This window comes from Bos taurus, chromosome 20 (genome assembly GCF_002263795.3).
Source record: "Bos taurus isolate L1 Dominette 01449 registration number 42190680 breed Hereford chromosome 20, ARS-UCD2.0, whole genome shotgun sequence".
Taxonomy (NCBI): domain Eukaryota; kingdom Metazoa; phylum Chordata; class Mammalia; order Artiodactyla; family Bovidae; genus Bos; species Bos taurus.
This window is the reverse complement of record NC_037347.1, coordinates 8,176,806-8,191,944: the sequence shown is the minus strand read 5'-3', so window position 1 is coordinate 8,191,944 and position 15,139 is coordinate 8,176,806. Positions and strand designations below refer to the sequence as shown.

Genomic DNA, 15,139 nt, shown 5'->3' with positions numbered 1-15,139 from the left:
ACAAACTGTATAATTCCATTTATCTGAAGTTCAACATTTAAAAACAATCTGTGGTGATAGAAATGAGAATAGTGGTTGAGGGTGGGGTGGTATTGACTGGAAAGGAACATGGAAGAATCTTCTGGGGTGTTTAAAATGTTCAATAACTTGATCTAAGTAGTGGTTTACCAAGTTGTATGCTTAGGAGTTGAGTACTTTAGCTGCTGTTATTTAATTAAAATTTAAATTAGCAACTGAAATGAAAAAAGTAAGAGGTTTGATGATTTAAAATCACAGACAGAATCAGTTTGGGCTTCTCACTTCTATGCTTCCAGGAATTTAAAATTTTGCAAATTATAATTTTCCCCATTGGAAGTGAACCACTTTGCTTGTCTCTTTTCGTTTTCTCTGCCCCTCCCAGCTTCTTAACAAGTTAGATTTTTGTTACAATGTCATGCATATTGTAACTGTTAAAATATTATAAAGCAGGGTGTGGAAGCAATAAAAATTTATTAAGATCACTTTAGGCCTTTAAAAATTCCACAATTCCTTTCACTCACATGACATCCTTCATTCCTTTTTTTGAAATTTGGATCCAAGGAATTTTGCATGCTGTGGGTTGACATTTAGTTAATAGCATCTTTTGCTGAGGTTCCACTTTTCTAAATTAACAAGATCAAGAACAGTGACCTGATGATATTTCTTTGTATACCTGGCACTTTTCCAAAAAGGATTAGGGTAACAAAAAGGAGTGGGGGGCGGGGGAAAAAGAGAGAAAAAGGAAGGAAGAAAAGGAAAAGAACTCAACTCTTCTCAATCTACTTTATTCTAGGGCAAAATGTGTTTCAAATTTTTGTAAAAATATCAGATATCACCCTCTCACCAAGAAAATGAACAAATAACCCTACACACATACACAAAATCTGTAGTTGAAATGTGTCTGCTATTTCACATTTCTATCACTTGTTCCTCGAATACCTTGGGTCTTGGTACCTTCCTACTAAGCCATGAAAAAGCCAAAAGCTGCATATAAACCTGGGGGCCGGGTGGCTAGAATGTACAACTTGCTTGAAGAATTGAACCAAGTCAAGTTTAGCTTCCTAAGGCGTATATGAAGCGTTAGTCTCTGAGTCCTGTCTGCCTCTTTGCGAGCCCACAGCTGGGGACACGCCCCTGTGCGTGGAATTCTCCAGGCCAGAATACTGGAGTGGGTAGCCTTTCCCTTGTCCAGGGGATCTTCCCAACCCAGGGATTGAACCCGGGTCTCCCGCATTGCCATTGCGGGCAGATTCTTTACCGTCTGAGCCACGAGGGAAGTCCCAAGGCGTGTCTGGGGATGTGCCAATAGGGAAGGAAGAAGGCCGACGTGTACAGTAAGAATCTGGCTAGGCACATAATACACGTTTATTTAAAAGCCGGGTAAGAGAAAGTACAAATAATTATGTGAGTGAAGAACTCCTGTAACAGCGTGCCACTATGCTAATATAGTAGATCAAAAGGGCACCTGAGACTCCCATTCCCAGAATCTTGACTTGGAAAATTCATATTTTAAAAGTAAGGGAAAGAGTAACCTATACAGAGGCCGTGTGAAAATTCCCTTGGATGGGGGGGGGGGAAATCTGGAGCCTGCCAAATGCTACAGGGTGCTTTTCCACTAGGCTGCCCTCAACTTCTCTGCCCCGCTGCACGTCCTACCGCAGTTGTCTGGGCCCCCAGCCTGGGCAGAGTAAGGGGCGAGCGGTGCGCGGGAAAGGCAGGCCAGCAGCAGGTGGGGAGGTGGCGGACTTCTGTCTCTGGGAAGGAAATGGACTGAGATGAAAGGGCGGAAAGCAGTGGCGCTCAGGGCTTGTGTCTGCGGGATCCCGACCTTCTCGAAATCGCCCCGGGCTCCTCTAATTAGAGAAGGGATGCAGGGTGGGCGTTAGTGCCCAAACGTTTTAATCGAGCCTCTTTTCAATGGCCAGGGATAAATGTTGCCACTGTTACTCTGTGCTGAATGGGTCACGAAGACCCCCGCCCGGCCCCCAGCGTGGCCATTCAGGGCTCTTTTCACAACCTCTAAGCGTTTCAGTCCCTGGGCCTAGCGACACTCCGGAGCGCTCCTAATTAGTCTAATTAGAAAGGTGGATTGATAGATGGGAAGAAGACAAGAGTTGGGTTAGGAAGATGCGCAATGCTGCCAATTTCGGCTGGGTAGCCGCTTATTCTCTCCAGAAAGAAAAGGCCGAAAAGGAGGCTGGAGCTGGAGCCAGCCAGCCCGCCCTGCAGAGGCTCGGCTCCCGCGGGATCCGCGAGCTGGGCGGTCGCTGACCCCGCGCTTCCCTCGCTCTGCCGGAGCAGACAGCGGGCACCTCCGGTTTCTCCCAGAGCGAGTCTCAGGGCCTCGGGACGAACAGCCTTTGCGGAGAGAAGCTGGAAGGAAGGGCCGAGGCCGAGAGCTGCACGGCCTCGCGCCCCGGCCCGGAGCCTCTCCGGCCCGCTGCGCCCCGCCGCCGCCCCTTCTTCCCCCGGAAAGCGGTGCAGAGGCGCGGCCTGGGCGGCCGGCGGGCCGGGCAGCGGGGACTTCGGGGGTCACGACCGGAAGGTCGGTGCGGGGCCTCTGCGACCCGCCGCGCCACGTGGCCACTCCCCGCGCCCTCCCGCCCCGGGCCTTGCGGGCTGTCCAAGCTGCGCTTCGTCTCAATAAAGCCGAAACCCCAAGAAGGAAAGAACTTTGGCTTGAAGAAGGAGGCTTAACTGCGTGCGGCCGTACGCTTGGTGCGTGCGAGGTTCCTTTGCTCTGCTCCGCGAGCAGGCCCCTCACCCGCGCCGCCCGGCGGCCGCGCGCTCCGGGTTGTCGCGCGCAGAGCGGCCGGGTCCCGCGCATTCCTGCGCCCGCCGTGGCCCGGAGCAGCGCGGGTGGCTTCAAGAACACTGAACCTTTAATTGGGCCATAAATCAGACAGGGGAGTGCGGTGGAGTTTGTGCAGGTGTAAAAACAGAGGGGAAAGCCTGGGCTGAGCAGCCAAAGCGCCCGGGCAGGTCAGAACCTCCAGCAAACTAACATCTTGATAAGTCCGCTGACAACAAAATAAACAGTGGAGAGGGCCGGGGGAGGCGGGGAGCGCGGTCGCCCGCGGCCCGCGCGCAGCAGCACAGCGGCCGTCTGCTGGGAGGAGGCAGGCCTCTCCTGGGTTTGTGTTTGGGGCTCTTTTTCGGGGTAGGGGGGTACTTAGGGAAGAAGGAGAAGCAAAATTATCTCCCTTTTCGTCCTCTCGCTTTCAGCATCGCGTTCTGTTGGACAGAGAGCCCCAGGACTGTCAGACGGCGAAGGGTTAGGAAGTGCGCGCAGCCTCGCCGACCCCTGCCCAGTCCGAGAACCAGAGCTGTTGTCGATCGAGGGCCCGGCCGTTGCGCCCGGGGCGCGCGGGCCTCGCTGAGTCGCGACGAGTCCCTGCGCCTCCTCCCAGACGCGGCGCCACCGAGAGAGAGACCACCGGCTCCCGCTTCATTTCAGGGGCTGACAAGGGGAAAACACTACTGCGCCCCTGGCCGAAGGAGGTAAACCAAGTAGAAAGGGCGATCAAAAATTAATTTGGTGCACTGCTCGGGAGCAGCACCCTGTCAAAACCCTACGGAGACGTTGGCACAAGCGGCAAACGGATTCACAGACAAAGGAAAACAATACAAGTCTCGTTAGATCATTTTTCTGGACATTGTTTAAGGTCTGAAAGGGACCAAATCGTTTCAAAATGTTGCCAGTAAAAATTATCCTATGTGGAATGCAACTAATCCTTTTAGGTTCCTGTCAACTGTTTCCACAAAAGGAATCCGATTTTTCAAATCAAAGATCCAAAAGTCTTTGGGGAGAGATTTATTACATGCCAGAGCTTTAGTTACAGAATAGAGTTACAATAACAACTCGCACCCACCAACTCCCCAAAATAAGGGATCCCATCCCACGCAGTTCTAATGACGTGTGGGGGATGGTTGCTGGAGTCCTGCTAAATATGCAGATAGGAGGAGAGTGGGGGAAGGGGGAGGAAGGCAAAGAAATATTAAATTCCTTAAATAGACCAACAGAACACAGCGCCTCAACATTTTATTTTTGTTCTCCGTACCCCTGGTTCCTTTTGAAGAGGAAAACAAGACCCAAACTTGGTGACCTGCCCCCTCAGTTTAGAACTTTAAGGTGAGCTTAATGCTTGAGTACTGAAAAACTCTTCCGAACCCTGACTTCTCTGAGTTTGCATAGTAGTGTGTCTACAGTGTCTGCAAGTGGAAAATATTTAAAAGTGAGAAAAGAATACAAGAAAATATTTTTTCTTTAAAATTTAAAAAAACTTATTTTAAAGTTTTTCTTTGATTTGGAATACAATGTTTAAGAACAAGAAAAAAGTGCCCCAGGGCTTTTCACTGTGCCTCCGTATCTGAGTCTTTCCACAAACGCATGTGAACATAAACGCATTCCTTGCAGATCACAGTCTCAGTTCACCGTAGTGTGAGCATTTTGTGCTGAGCCTGATCATGAAGATCCTCCGCCTCCTTTTCAGTTCTTCACTGATTAGAACTGGTGGCTAGGGTAAGACTGATGGGTAAACGATTGGTAGAAAGCCTTAAAAACTTGAGAAGAAACTCAAATTCCTAGTTCTCTGAGTGGAGGAATTTTGTGCCTCCATACCACATAGGCACCTATCTCTTTTAGGTGCTTTGTGAGTGAACTGCCACACCAGAAAGATAGTTTCAAGAAGCAACCTAAGTTTAGTTTACAGACAATTGAGTTTGGGTTTGTTTTTTTTTTTTAATGGTTTTGTTAAGTGGAGAAGTGAAAAAAGATCTTCCTAGCCTTCCCTCCACCCCATTGTTTGCTGCTGAAATGGCTCGTTCCTCTTGCTGCGTGAGTGTGTTTCTGTTATTAGAGGCAACTTGGTGGTGGGAATTCTTGCGTTTGTTCCCTGTATTTAAATTGGGAATAAAGGGATTTGCAGTGTAGCAGGTGCTCAATAAATACTGCAGACTAATCCCACTTTTCAAAGCTTAGAGGTTAAAGAGATGATCAGTAGGTAAATAATTAGAGAAAAGAAATAGAACAAGAGACCAGAAGAGGGGTTTAAAACACCATTGCTTTGTTTATTTTAGAAGGGAGGAGAAAGTTATCTGTCCAAATATACATCTGACTGAGGTAAGAGAAAACACAATGTCCCCTCTTTTTTCCTCATTATTTCTAGAAAGGGTTAAATAATGATTTATTTCATAGATAGGGTGGGAATGTTGAAGAAAGATGAGCTTTACATGAAGCCAAAAGTTTCTCTTAACTAATATAAGGATTTGGGTATACTCCAAAGTTTAGAGGTTTTTCATTTCCTGGAAGAATATGGATGTGGGACAGAAGCCACAAAAGAATCATCGGTCTACACATGTGTGTAGGTTTTATGTTTTCCAAAATATTTTCATATAAATTGGCATATTGATTCTCAAAACCCATCACCACACTCCCCGCAAATATAAATGAGTGTGAAGAAAACTGATTTAATATTTATTTTTAACTGAGTCTTATGTCTTCTGTTGCAACCTCTGGAGAGTTTTGTGTTTTTTTTTGGTTTGTGATCCCCCCCCCCACCTCATTTAACAGAATACAGTCTTGTCACAGTCATTTTCATATATATGAAACTCTGCATAAAAAATAAAAATAGAAATAAAAAACCAAATTATTGTTCATTCATAATAATCCTTCATTATTGACTTGTCAGAAAATGCGTCACATCTTTTATTGCTGAAAATATCAGCCTTTTAGTTATATTAAAGGAAATTCCTAAGCTAGTGCTCAAAGAAGCTTCTGCTCCCTGCCATAATTATTATCTGCCCCCCCCCCTTTCTTTGCCAGTCTGTTATTGATCAGAGTTGCAATTAAGAGAGACTCTGTAGTTTGTTTCTGTCTCCCTCTGGGACAGACAGACCCGGGCAAGGCCCATGGCCTCAGATCCATCCTTTCCTGGTGCTCCAGGGACTCGCTGGACCTATGGATGCATTACATAGAATTGCATTCTACCTAATGGACCAGATAGATTCTCCTTAACGGTAGCATCTTACATAAAGGGAAACATCCTATCTTGAAAAATAGAGACACTCTCACTTTAAGATTAGAAAATTATCTTTCCAGACCTAATTTCAAATTCAGAATTAGAATTTTCCACGTTCTCGAAGATTCTGATTTCAATAGACTGCATTTCTTCCTGAAATGGGGTTTTGTTGTCTTTTACAACTTAGAATTTAGAAGGGGAGAAAAGCATTTGCAAAAACCCTTTCTCTGATGGATGCATGTGTATGTTTGGCTGAGTCCTTTTGCTGTTCACCTGACACTATCATAACATTGTTACTCGGCTATACCCCAATACAAAATAAAAAGCTTAAAGAGATTATGCATGTATGTGTATATGTGTGTGTGTATCTCTATAGGAAAAAACACTCAGGCTAATCTAGTGAATCCAGACTTGGCATTTCCTTGGTTACCCATTTAAAGATGGAAGCATTAAATATAGTGTGCCTTAAAACAAAAAAAGACACTTTTTCTCTGGAAAATCAGTGTTATCTTGCATTAAGCACCGTTTCTTGAAAAAATCAGCACAAACACTTTCCTTCCTAGTCTGCAGCTCACAGTGAGACGAAATCCCCACACTGGCTCCAGCCTGGGTGGCCTCATAAGGGACAAGGAGTGGCTCCAGAGCCTCCTGGAGGAGGCTGGGCTTCACTGAAGCTTCTGGTGGTGACTGGCAAGGATAAGCTGGTCACATCCAGGGAAAGATGTAATTCCAGCAGGTGGTCTGGAATTCCCTTCCCCCTCCCCACCACCTCCAAGGCATTTCAGGGAGACTAGTGGCCAGGAAGTTTGGAGTTTGAGGTAGGATTGCCCCTCAAGAGACTCCAGGGCCTTGTGTTCACTGCGCAGGAGCTAAAAGAACCCACTCAACACCTGATACGCAGCTGTTCAAAGACAGTAAAATCGCTAAGAGGGTGCGGGATGGGCATATTCTCTGGAAAAAAAAAAAGATTTGCTTTCTCACTAAATGTTGAGTCAGTTGATATGACTCTTAACATGCTCATTTCCACATGAAAAGGATGAGACCCTAAGTCTGGTTAAAAAGACCTACTGAACAGTTTAGCAAAAAAAGTTCTGCCAGTTTGGTAGATTTCAAGCATTAAAAATCAGTAAGAAAAGCTGAGGAAATGGACAAATAGTACAGTAGTGAAAAAGATAAGTCGTCTGTGTGTGTGTTGTGTGTATATGTGTGATGTTTTAAAGAAGATTGCTGATGCAAAGAAACAAAAAGTGATGCTAGGAAAAAAATATACATAACTAGGTGGAGGAAGCTGATATTTCTGAATAATTGACTTTCAATTCCAAATGCATCCAAAACGGGCTGGGTATCTCTGGGAAGCCCTGAGTACAGGTGGCAGGGAGGAGAACCTAGCAAAAACAAAAACAAAAAATGTATAAGAAATAAATGACTCTTCTACACAGCGACCTCTAAGGCAATTGCCCTACCAGGGTGGACGTTTAATCGATCACAATGATGGTAACACGGTGGCAGTGTGATGTATTGGAAATAAAATGGGATTTAAATGCTGCTATCTCAGTAGCTGTGACCTTGGGCAAGTCATATCATTTGAGCCTTTATACCTTTATTTGTAAAGTGCGGTCAATAACAATTATTGTCCTCACTATTTCACAGTGTGGTTGAGAGAAATATTAGTGAAAGTCCTTTAAAAAGTTAATGTGTGCTGTGGGTAGTAAGTGGAATAGACAGGAAAGGGGTTCTGGGGTACTGGTAACATCTTCTTGACTTGAAGCTGGTTACACAGGGGTGCTCACTTAAAAGTTAGACTAGCTCAAAACAGTTTGAAAATTACGATTTAACGCTAAGGACAAGGAAAATTAGAAATATGAAGCTTACATGTTTTATCCTCACTTCTCTTCCTTCCTTATCACACCCAGAGACTGGGGACTCAAAATGGGGGTTCAATGATAAGAATCAGCTGTTTTCTATGTGTGTTTTTTGCTTGTTATTGAATAGCATTTTCCTGGTATAGAAGCAGGAGTGAACCAGGAAGTTTCCTGCACAACAGAGGGGCCAACAGTAAAAAGAAAGGAGCCCCAAACTGTTCACATTAAAGGAAAGATGTGATTAGAGAGATGTGACATGCAAAGAAATTATCTGAAAAGTGAATTCAGTTGGGAAAGTATAAGACCGAAAGAGCCCTGAGCAGCTGGTCATGATCAGATTCTCCATCTTTCTGTCAAATGTAATTGTATCTGAGTTGGCAGGGTATTTATTGCTAAAGTCGAAGGGCCAGATTTTACACTAAACATATTTACACATTTACATTCGTGGCCCTATAAACACTCCACGTTTCACTGGCTGTGACATCAAACACATTTACCAACAAAAAGCATATGCCTAATTACCAAGTCATAGGGGAAAGGGAGGCAAGTGGCAGCTGATGGGCGATGAGCATGCGCGCCTGTGTGTGTGTGTGTGTGACCCAACTGTAACACTCGGAAACCAGTAAAGACAAAAATGGATGCTGACAATGCCGGCCCGCTTCACTTGTCCTCTGCTCCCCAGAACTACCCTCGTCTGGTTCCGTTCGAAAGGGGGAAGGGGACCCCTGGCATTGCAATTAGTCCCAAGGTTACACCCTGACCCTCTTGGAGGAACCCAGAGAAACCAAGGTGTTTCCTGGGCAGATTTCTGACTTGGATGGAGTTTGATGCTGATAGGGCCTTTAACTGGCCCCCAAATGACTTCTCAGTCCGTAATAAAAACAGGTGTGAGCAAAATGTGTAGCCAGCGGAGAATTTCTCAACTAAAACTAGAGTTCTTAATTCCTGGCTTGAGATAGTAACATCAGATCCCTACCCATCAACAGCAGTTGTAATAACACCGTTAGCTGCTCCAAGCTTGGTCCTTGGTCAAGCACGGAAATCAGAACCACCAGAGCTAGAGAGAAAAACAAAACAGGCACAACCGCTGGCCTCAGACAGCCTTTAATAAATGACACGGGCTGGTATTCCATCAAAATAATCACCTTCCATCAGAATAACCACCTCCCCCAGTTCTCTCAGAGGACAGGCGAGAGGAAGAAATGGTGGATTCAAAAAAAAAAAAAAACCTGTGAAGGGCAGAAACCTCCAGCCCCCTTCGGATGGATTCTTACCACACTGTAAGAAGTGTGATAACAAATATATCCCAAACTCCAAGTCTGTCAGCAGAAAGTTTGGGCAGGAATGGGCCACTGAGTAGGGGGCAGGGAAGGAGAGATGTGCAAACAAGATGCCTTAGTAAAACATGAAGAAAGTCTTCGTGATTTTTTTTTCCTTCCCCTCCTCAGTTTCTTTTCTAAGAGGAAGGGAAGGGCCTCTTAAATTCACAGGATGGGGATGGAGGGGAAACACATTGTTGAGCAGAAGCACTAGTTTCTTATTTTAAAGAAATAAAATAATTACCCAATAGAGAAAAAAAGAAATCGACCAAGAAATGATCTAAGGTCATGACACCATGTGTGATACAAGGCACAATTCAATCCATAAGGGCTTCATTACCCCCGCAATAGATAACATTTGGCTAAATCTAGCTGCAGATTAAATCTCCGCAGCATAACAGAGTCCTGAATGGAGAGGCTCCTTTTTGTGTGGTCCTTCTCCGGGAGCTGCCTGAACCATTAGCCCCAATATATCCCTCTCCCTATTAACTGCAATTCCCTCCCGACTGCGCTTCGGTCATTTGTCTCCAGGCTCTACGGGGGCGTTTGATGAGCAGAGAAACAAGGAGAAGGGGAGAAAAGCCTCGGGTTAATGAGTTGTAGCAAATCCACACTTTGTAGTCGGGAGGAGGAGAGCTGGTGTCCAATGTTTGTCCAACTGGTTTATTTTTCGAGACCCAGCCTATTGAGGAAGGCTTGTTCAAGCCGGTTTCGTCCTTACAAACACACAAACATCCTTCTGTTTGCCTTCAAAGAAAAGGGGACCAGAGCTGGATTTGCATGCGAATGAGGAGCCCCGGGAGGAGACGTCCTGGCCCATCAAAGGCCGCGGTAGCCGGGCGGCCTTTGTTCCAGCACCTGCTCGCCCCCGCGGCCTGACGGGGCGCGCCCCGAGCTCCTGGCTCACCGGGCCCACTGCCGTGGTTCACTCCTCGCTTGCCCCGCGGCCCTCGCCTGGCGGCCCACGGCCAACCCCTCGCCTGTCTCCGCGGCCTTCGCTTTCCCATAGGTCGGCCAGGCCCGCGGAGCCAGCAAAGCCGACGGGGGAACCCCAAACCCGGCGGTAGTGGAGGAGCTGCACTCGCAGGACGAAAAACTCGAGACTGAGGCAGGCGGGTCGGCTTCACCTTTTCTCAGGATTCAGGACTCACGACGCACTTGCGGGGGAAGCGGGACCCCGGCTCCTGTCCCGGACCGAAGACAGCGCTGGATCGCCCAGGCTTTCTTGCCATTCTCTTAAAAGCACTGACAGCCTGGGAGGCGGAGCGCGTCCCTGCACTTTTTTAAAGATGCGGAAATTTGGATAGAGAAAGGGATTAGCCGGGACTCCCAGGTTCAGGATACCCAAGCATCACGCAAATAGTGAGATACACGATTTTTATTTTCGCGCGCTCTCCCTAATTACTTTCAGATAAAAATTCAGATCTATGCGTTACAGAAGGCTTTGAGGCCCGCCAGCAGTGCTTGTGCGGTTTGGGCTCCGCCTGCTAAAGCCTGTCCACTCAGGGCGCCAGTGACATCCGGACCTTCCGGGTTCCAATGTCTCCTCTTCCTTAGGTGGGCTAGGGTAAAAGTAACTTTTCAAAAAAAGACTTTGGTCTAACGAATTTCAACTTGTATCTAGGTATCAGTGATAAACTTGGGGGTGATTGTTTACTTTAGCCTCTTATTTTCCCTCTTTCAAATATTCCATAGGGTAAAAAACGTAGAACTTAATTTTGAGGCTATGAGGGTCAGTTTTTTTCCCTCCCCAAAAAGGGAGGGAAGGATAGGGCATCAAAGAATTAATGGCACTGCAAAACAGTGGCCTACAATGTGGCCTTTGTTAATTTGCCAGGTTAAATCGCCAGCTCTTCAGATATATACCTGTCCAGATATTTGAAAAAACAGTTCACTGATATTAAGTATGAAAATTACTATCCCTTCGTTTTATCTGAAGCCCACGTTACTGGTAGTAGCCAAAACTAGTCTCATCTTTTTCAAGAACTATAAACTACCTGCAATAACTAGTTAAGGAAAATAAAATTTGAAAAAAGATATCCTAGATCACCTAAATTTTTAAAACATAAGTAGTTCAATAAACACCTGATGCATTTTCATTCTTTAAAGAGTATCTGAAAATTAAAGATTTTCTTTACATACTCCAAGTTATTCATTCCAACTAGAATTTTGAAGTTAATACTGACTTTTAGAATAAAAACTTCTTTATGCAACTACTGGAATTCTGTCAAAGAAAACAGCTTTAAATACTAGAGCTTTCAGATACAATTTATTTTATCTATGTATTTTCTTGTCTGATTAAAGCTATTTAACTGATGATGAGCTCTATGAAATTTTTTCTAATAAATTTTTAATTCAAAAGTCACAGATTTGTTTTACTTACTCCCATTAAAACATAACCTTATGTTGCAGAGTTTTTAGATTTATAGGATATTGTGCTCAGAAGGGAGTGGAAATTAAATGGAGTGGGAAGCTCCAAAATAAAATTTAAAGTTCTATAAAATTATCTTAGAGAACTGTGGCTTTTAAGAATCCTCAGTGCTCTTCAAAATGGAATCAAATAAGATTTGGAAATGTATACCAAAGTAACTTTTATTTGTAGTCATTTAAAAATAATTTCTGATCCCCTGCAATGGTTTTGACTTAGTATAAATAAAAATCATGGCATGATGTTCTTGTTGTCTCTGAAAATATTACTTTTCTCTTCTGATAATGGGTTCCTACTTTAGCCCACAAGGAAACTTTTTTTAACAGAAAAGAAAATAAACTAAGAAGGGGATGACTAAAGTCGATTCTTTTGGAGAATTTTCTTTGAAAATTAAGTATTTATTTCTGAAAAAGTGTAAAAATCTTACATTAGAATAGTACAATAATTGCCAGTCAAAATTTACAATACTCCTTGTAAAGAATACGCAGTAAGTACAAAATAAAAATTCCGCATGTCTATTATGATACAAAACACAGGTTAAAATAAGAAATGATAATTTTGACTTTTTTCCGTGTGTAAACATGTTAATCATTTTTTCCTTTTCATGAAAAAGCACACCAGACAAATATCCTCAAATAAAAACTATTGCTTCTCTGGCATTCTTCGGGACCTCTACTATTTTTGCATTACTCTTCTGTTGAACATTATTGTTTTTCGTTTTTTGTTTTTTAACGCCTGGACCTGAGACTCTCTAGACCTCAAAAAGGCTTAGATTTTTAAAAAATGTTCCCAAAGTCAAGGAAGCCCCTAGTTAAGGAAGCCTAAACGGAGCGGATCTCCACCAGCACCCTCTTCCTCCCCACCCCAGTTTGGGGGGCTGCTGCATAGGGCGACTTTGCATAAATAGAGGGACCTGCAGAGCCGAAGAGCGCGCCCGATAAGTTGCCAAACACAGTCTCGTCTGAGAATCCCAAGCGGCGAAATGGGGGCGCGAGGTCGGGAGGGGCCGCGCCGGGAGGAGGGAACAAAACACAAAACCACCCAGATGAAAATAGGAGCCATGATTCCTACCTTCTCTTTCTCAAGCGCGCTAACATAGCGTTATTAACAATTTGAGATCCTAGCAGTAAAGTTCTCGACACTGGACAGGGCAGTCCCTTGGTGCAGAGTCCCCAGGGCGGCCGACGAGGAGACGGAGGAGGCGGCAGCGGCGGCGGCGGCCACGAGCGAGCGGGTGAGAGCGGCGGCCGGGCCCACGGCCGCCTGAGCCGCACAGCCGCCGCCGTCGCTACCGCCGGCCCCGAGCGCGGACGGCGTCCCGGGAGATGAGGAGGGCGAGGCCTGCACGGCCACGGCGGCCTGCGCGGCGGCGGCGGCGGCGGCCGGGCCCAGGCTGCCCCCGATGATGCTCTCGATGGAGAAGGGCGAGCGCGCCAGCGCCGAGGCGCCCGGGCCGCCCGCCTTGGCCGCCGAGGCCTGCAGGGGGCCGGGCAGGGCGGCGCCGAGCGGGTGCGGCCGGTAGCCGAAGGCGGTCCGGGCCAGCTCGGCGGCCGCGCCGTGGGGCGGCGGCGGCGGCGGCGGCGGCGGCGGCGGGGGCGGCGGCGGGGGCGGCGGCGGCGGCGAGTGCGGGTGGAAGGCGGCGGCAGCAGCCGCCGCGGCGGCGAAGAGGGCCGAGGGCGGCGCGTAGGGCGGCAGCTGCAGGCCGTAGCCGCAGCCGTAGGGGCCGTAGCCGTAGGCGTGCGGGGGCGGCGGGGGCGCGGGCTGGAAGAGCGCGGCGGCTGCGGCAGGGTCCCCTGCCCCCCCCGCGCCCCCCGCGCCGCGCAGCAGCAGCGACTCGGCGGCGGCGGCGTTGGGCGGGAGCAGCGGCTGCCGCTTGAAGCGCTTCCTCCGGCGCAGGAAGCTGCCGTTGTCGAACATGTCGGCGGACTCGGGGTCGAGTGTCCAGTAATTGCCTTTGCCGGGGTTGCCGGGCTCGCGGGGGATCTTGACGAAACAGTCGTTGAGCGAGAGGTTGTGGCGGATGCTGTTCTGCCAGGCGGGGAACTTCTCCCTGTAGTACGGAAAGCGGCCGCTGATGAACTCGCAGATCTCGCTCAGCGTCAGCCGCTTCTTGGGGCTCTGCAGGATGGCCATGGTGATGAGCGCGATGTACGAGTAGGGCGGCTTCACCAGCGGGTTCTTGGCGCCGCCGCCCGCGCCCACGCCGCCGCCGCCCGCGCCCGCGCCGCTGCCGCCACCGGCCCCGGCCCCCGCCCCCGGGGCTGGACCCGGGGGCGCCGGGGAGCCCCCAGTCCGCGGAGCCAGCAGGATGTCATCGTCGTCGTCCTCCTCCTCCAGGTCCTCCAGATCGTCTTCCCCAGCGTACGAGCGCCGCCGCCGCCGCCGCCGCGCGGGGAGAGCCAGGCGGTGTCCGCCGCCGCCGCCCTCGTCGTCGTCCTCCTCTTCCTCGTCGTCTTCGTCCTCGCCCTCCCCCACCACGTCGATGTCTGTCTCCTCGGCGAGGCCGGAGGCATCGGACATCTCCGTGCTCAGGGTCATAGCTGTGGCGCGGCGGCGGCGGCGAGGCGGCCCATAGGGGCGCCGGGCTCCGGGTTCCCGCCGCACCCCAACCCAGGTCCCGGGTGGCGGGCCTGGCCCGGGGGCGCCACGCTGGGCGGGGAGGGGGAGGCGGGGGGGGGGGGGGGGAGACGGTGCTCCGCGGCTGCTGGAGCTGCGGCGCTGGTGCTGCGCGGCAGCGGCAGAGGCTCGCGCTGCGACTTTGTAACTCCTGCGCCGCCGCGGTGGTCCCGCGATCTCCGCGCTGGTTTGGCTAGGCGCGCACCCCGCCTGGGCGGGGGACTTGACCTTCCTCTCTCCACCAGCAGCCCCTCGCCGCGTCCGTCGAGGAGAGGGTGGCGGGGTACCGAGGGAACAACTCAAGAGTGGCGGGCGCCCGGGAGGGTGCGAGACGGTGGAGAGTCTAGGGACAGAGCTCGGCGAGGAGAGGGCTGAGTCCAGGAGAGGGCGGACCTTTCCCTGGCTTATAGCTGAAGGAGGCCTGTCACATGGTGTGCACGTCAGAGCTCTGCCAAGGCTAGGGAAAGAAAGCCTAGAAAATCAGCCCTACTCCGAGAGAAAGTTCTCTGTAGGAGGGAGCAGCAACTGTGAAGAGGGGGAGGAGGCAGGACCCCACCATTCCTTCCCAAAGGAGCTGAGACCTCTGAGTTTTGCGCAGGCTCGTGTTGGTCTGATCAAGGGCCGTGGCACGAGTTCGAGTTCCCAGTCTCCTCTTCAATGAGCCCTCAACCCGAACCCCAGACACTCCTGGGACGCGACAGTTTGACCACTCGATGGCCTATCGGAACCGTCTAGCCAGGATATGACCATCCCTGAGGGTCGTCTGAGGTGGTCCCTGGGGAACGGCCCTGAGATTTGTTGGTTTGTTCCATATCCTCCAGATAGAACCAGCGGCTCCCCACGGAATCTGATGAGAAACCGCCCCCCACCCCAGTT

General features: G+C 49.1%; 1 protein-coding gene and 1 long non-coding RNA gene across 2 annotated transcripts; one reads left to right on the top strand and one right to left on the bottom strand.

The window, feature by feature from the left end:
- Nucleotides 1-2,647: 2,647 nt before the first annotated feature.
- LOC132343202 (uncharacterized) lies at nucleotides 2,648-6,377 on the top strand. The gene is made up of 2 exons (XR_009491910.1): nucleotides 2,648-3,000; nucleotides 3,244-6,377. It is a non-coding gene; the product is annotated as an uncharacterized lncRNA (long non-coding RNA).
- Nucleotides 6,378-12,024: 5,647 nt separating this feature from the next.
- FOXD1 (forkhead box D1) lies at nucleotides 12,025-14,288 on the bottom strand. Its single transcript, XM_059878853.1, has one exon. The coding sequence runs from the start codon at nucleotides 14,183-14,185 to the stop codon at nucleotides 12,752-12,754; it is 1,434 nt and encodes a 477-aa protein (XP_059734836.1). The 5' UTR covers nucleotides 14,186-14,288; the 3' UTR covers nucleotides 12,025-12,751.
- Between the last annotated feature and the right edge of the window lie 851 nt (nucleotides 14,289-15,139).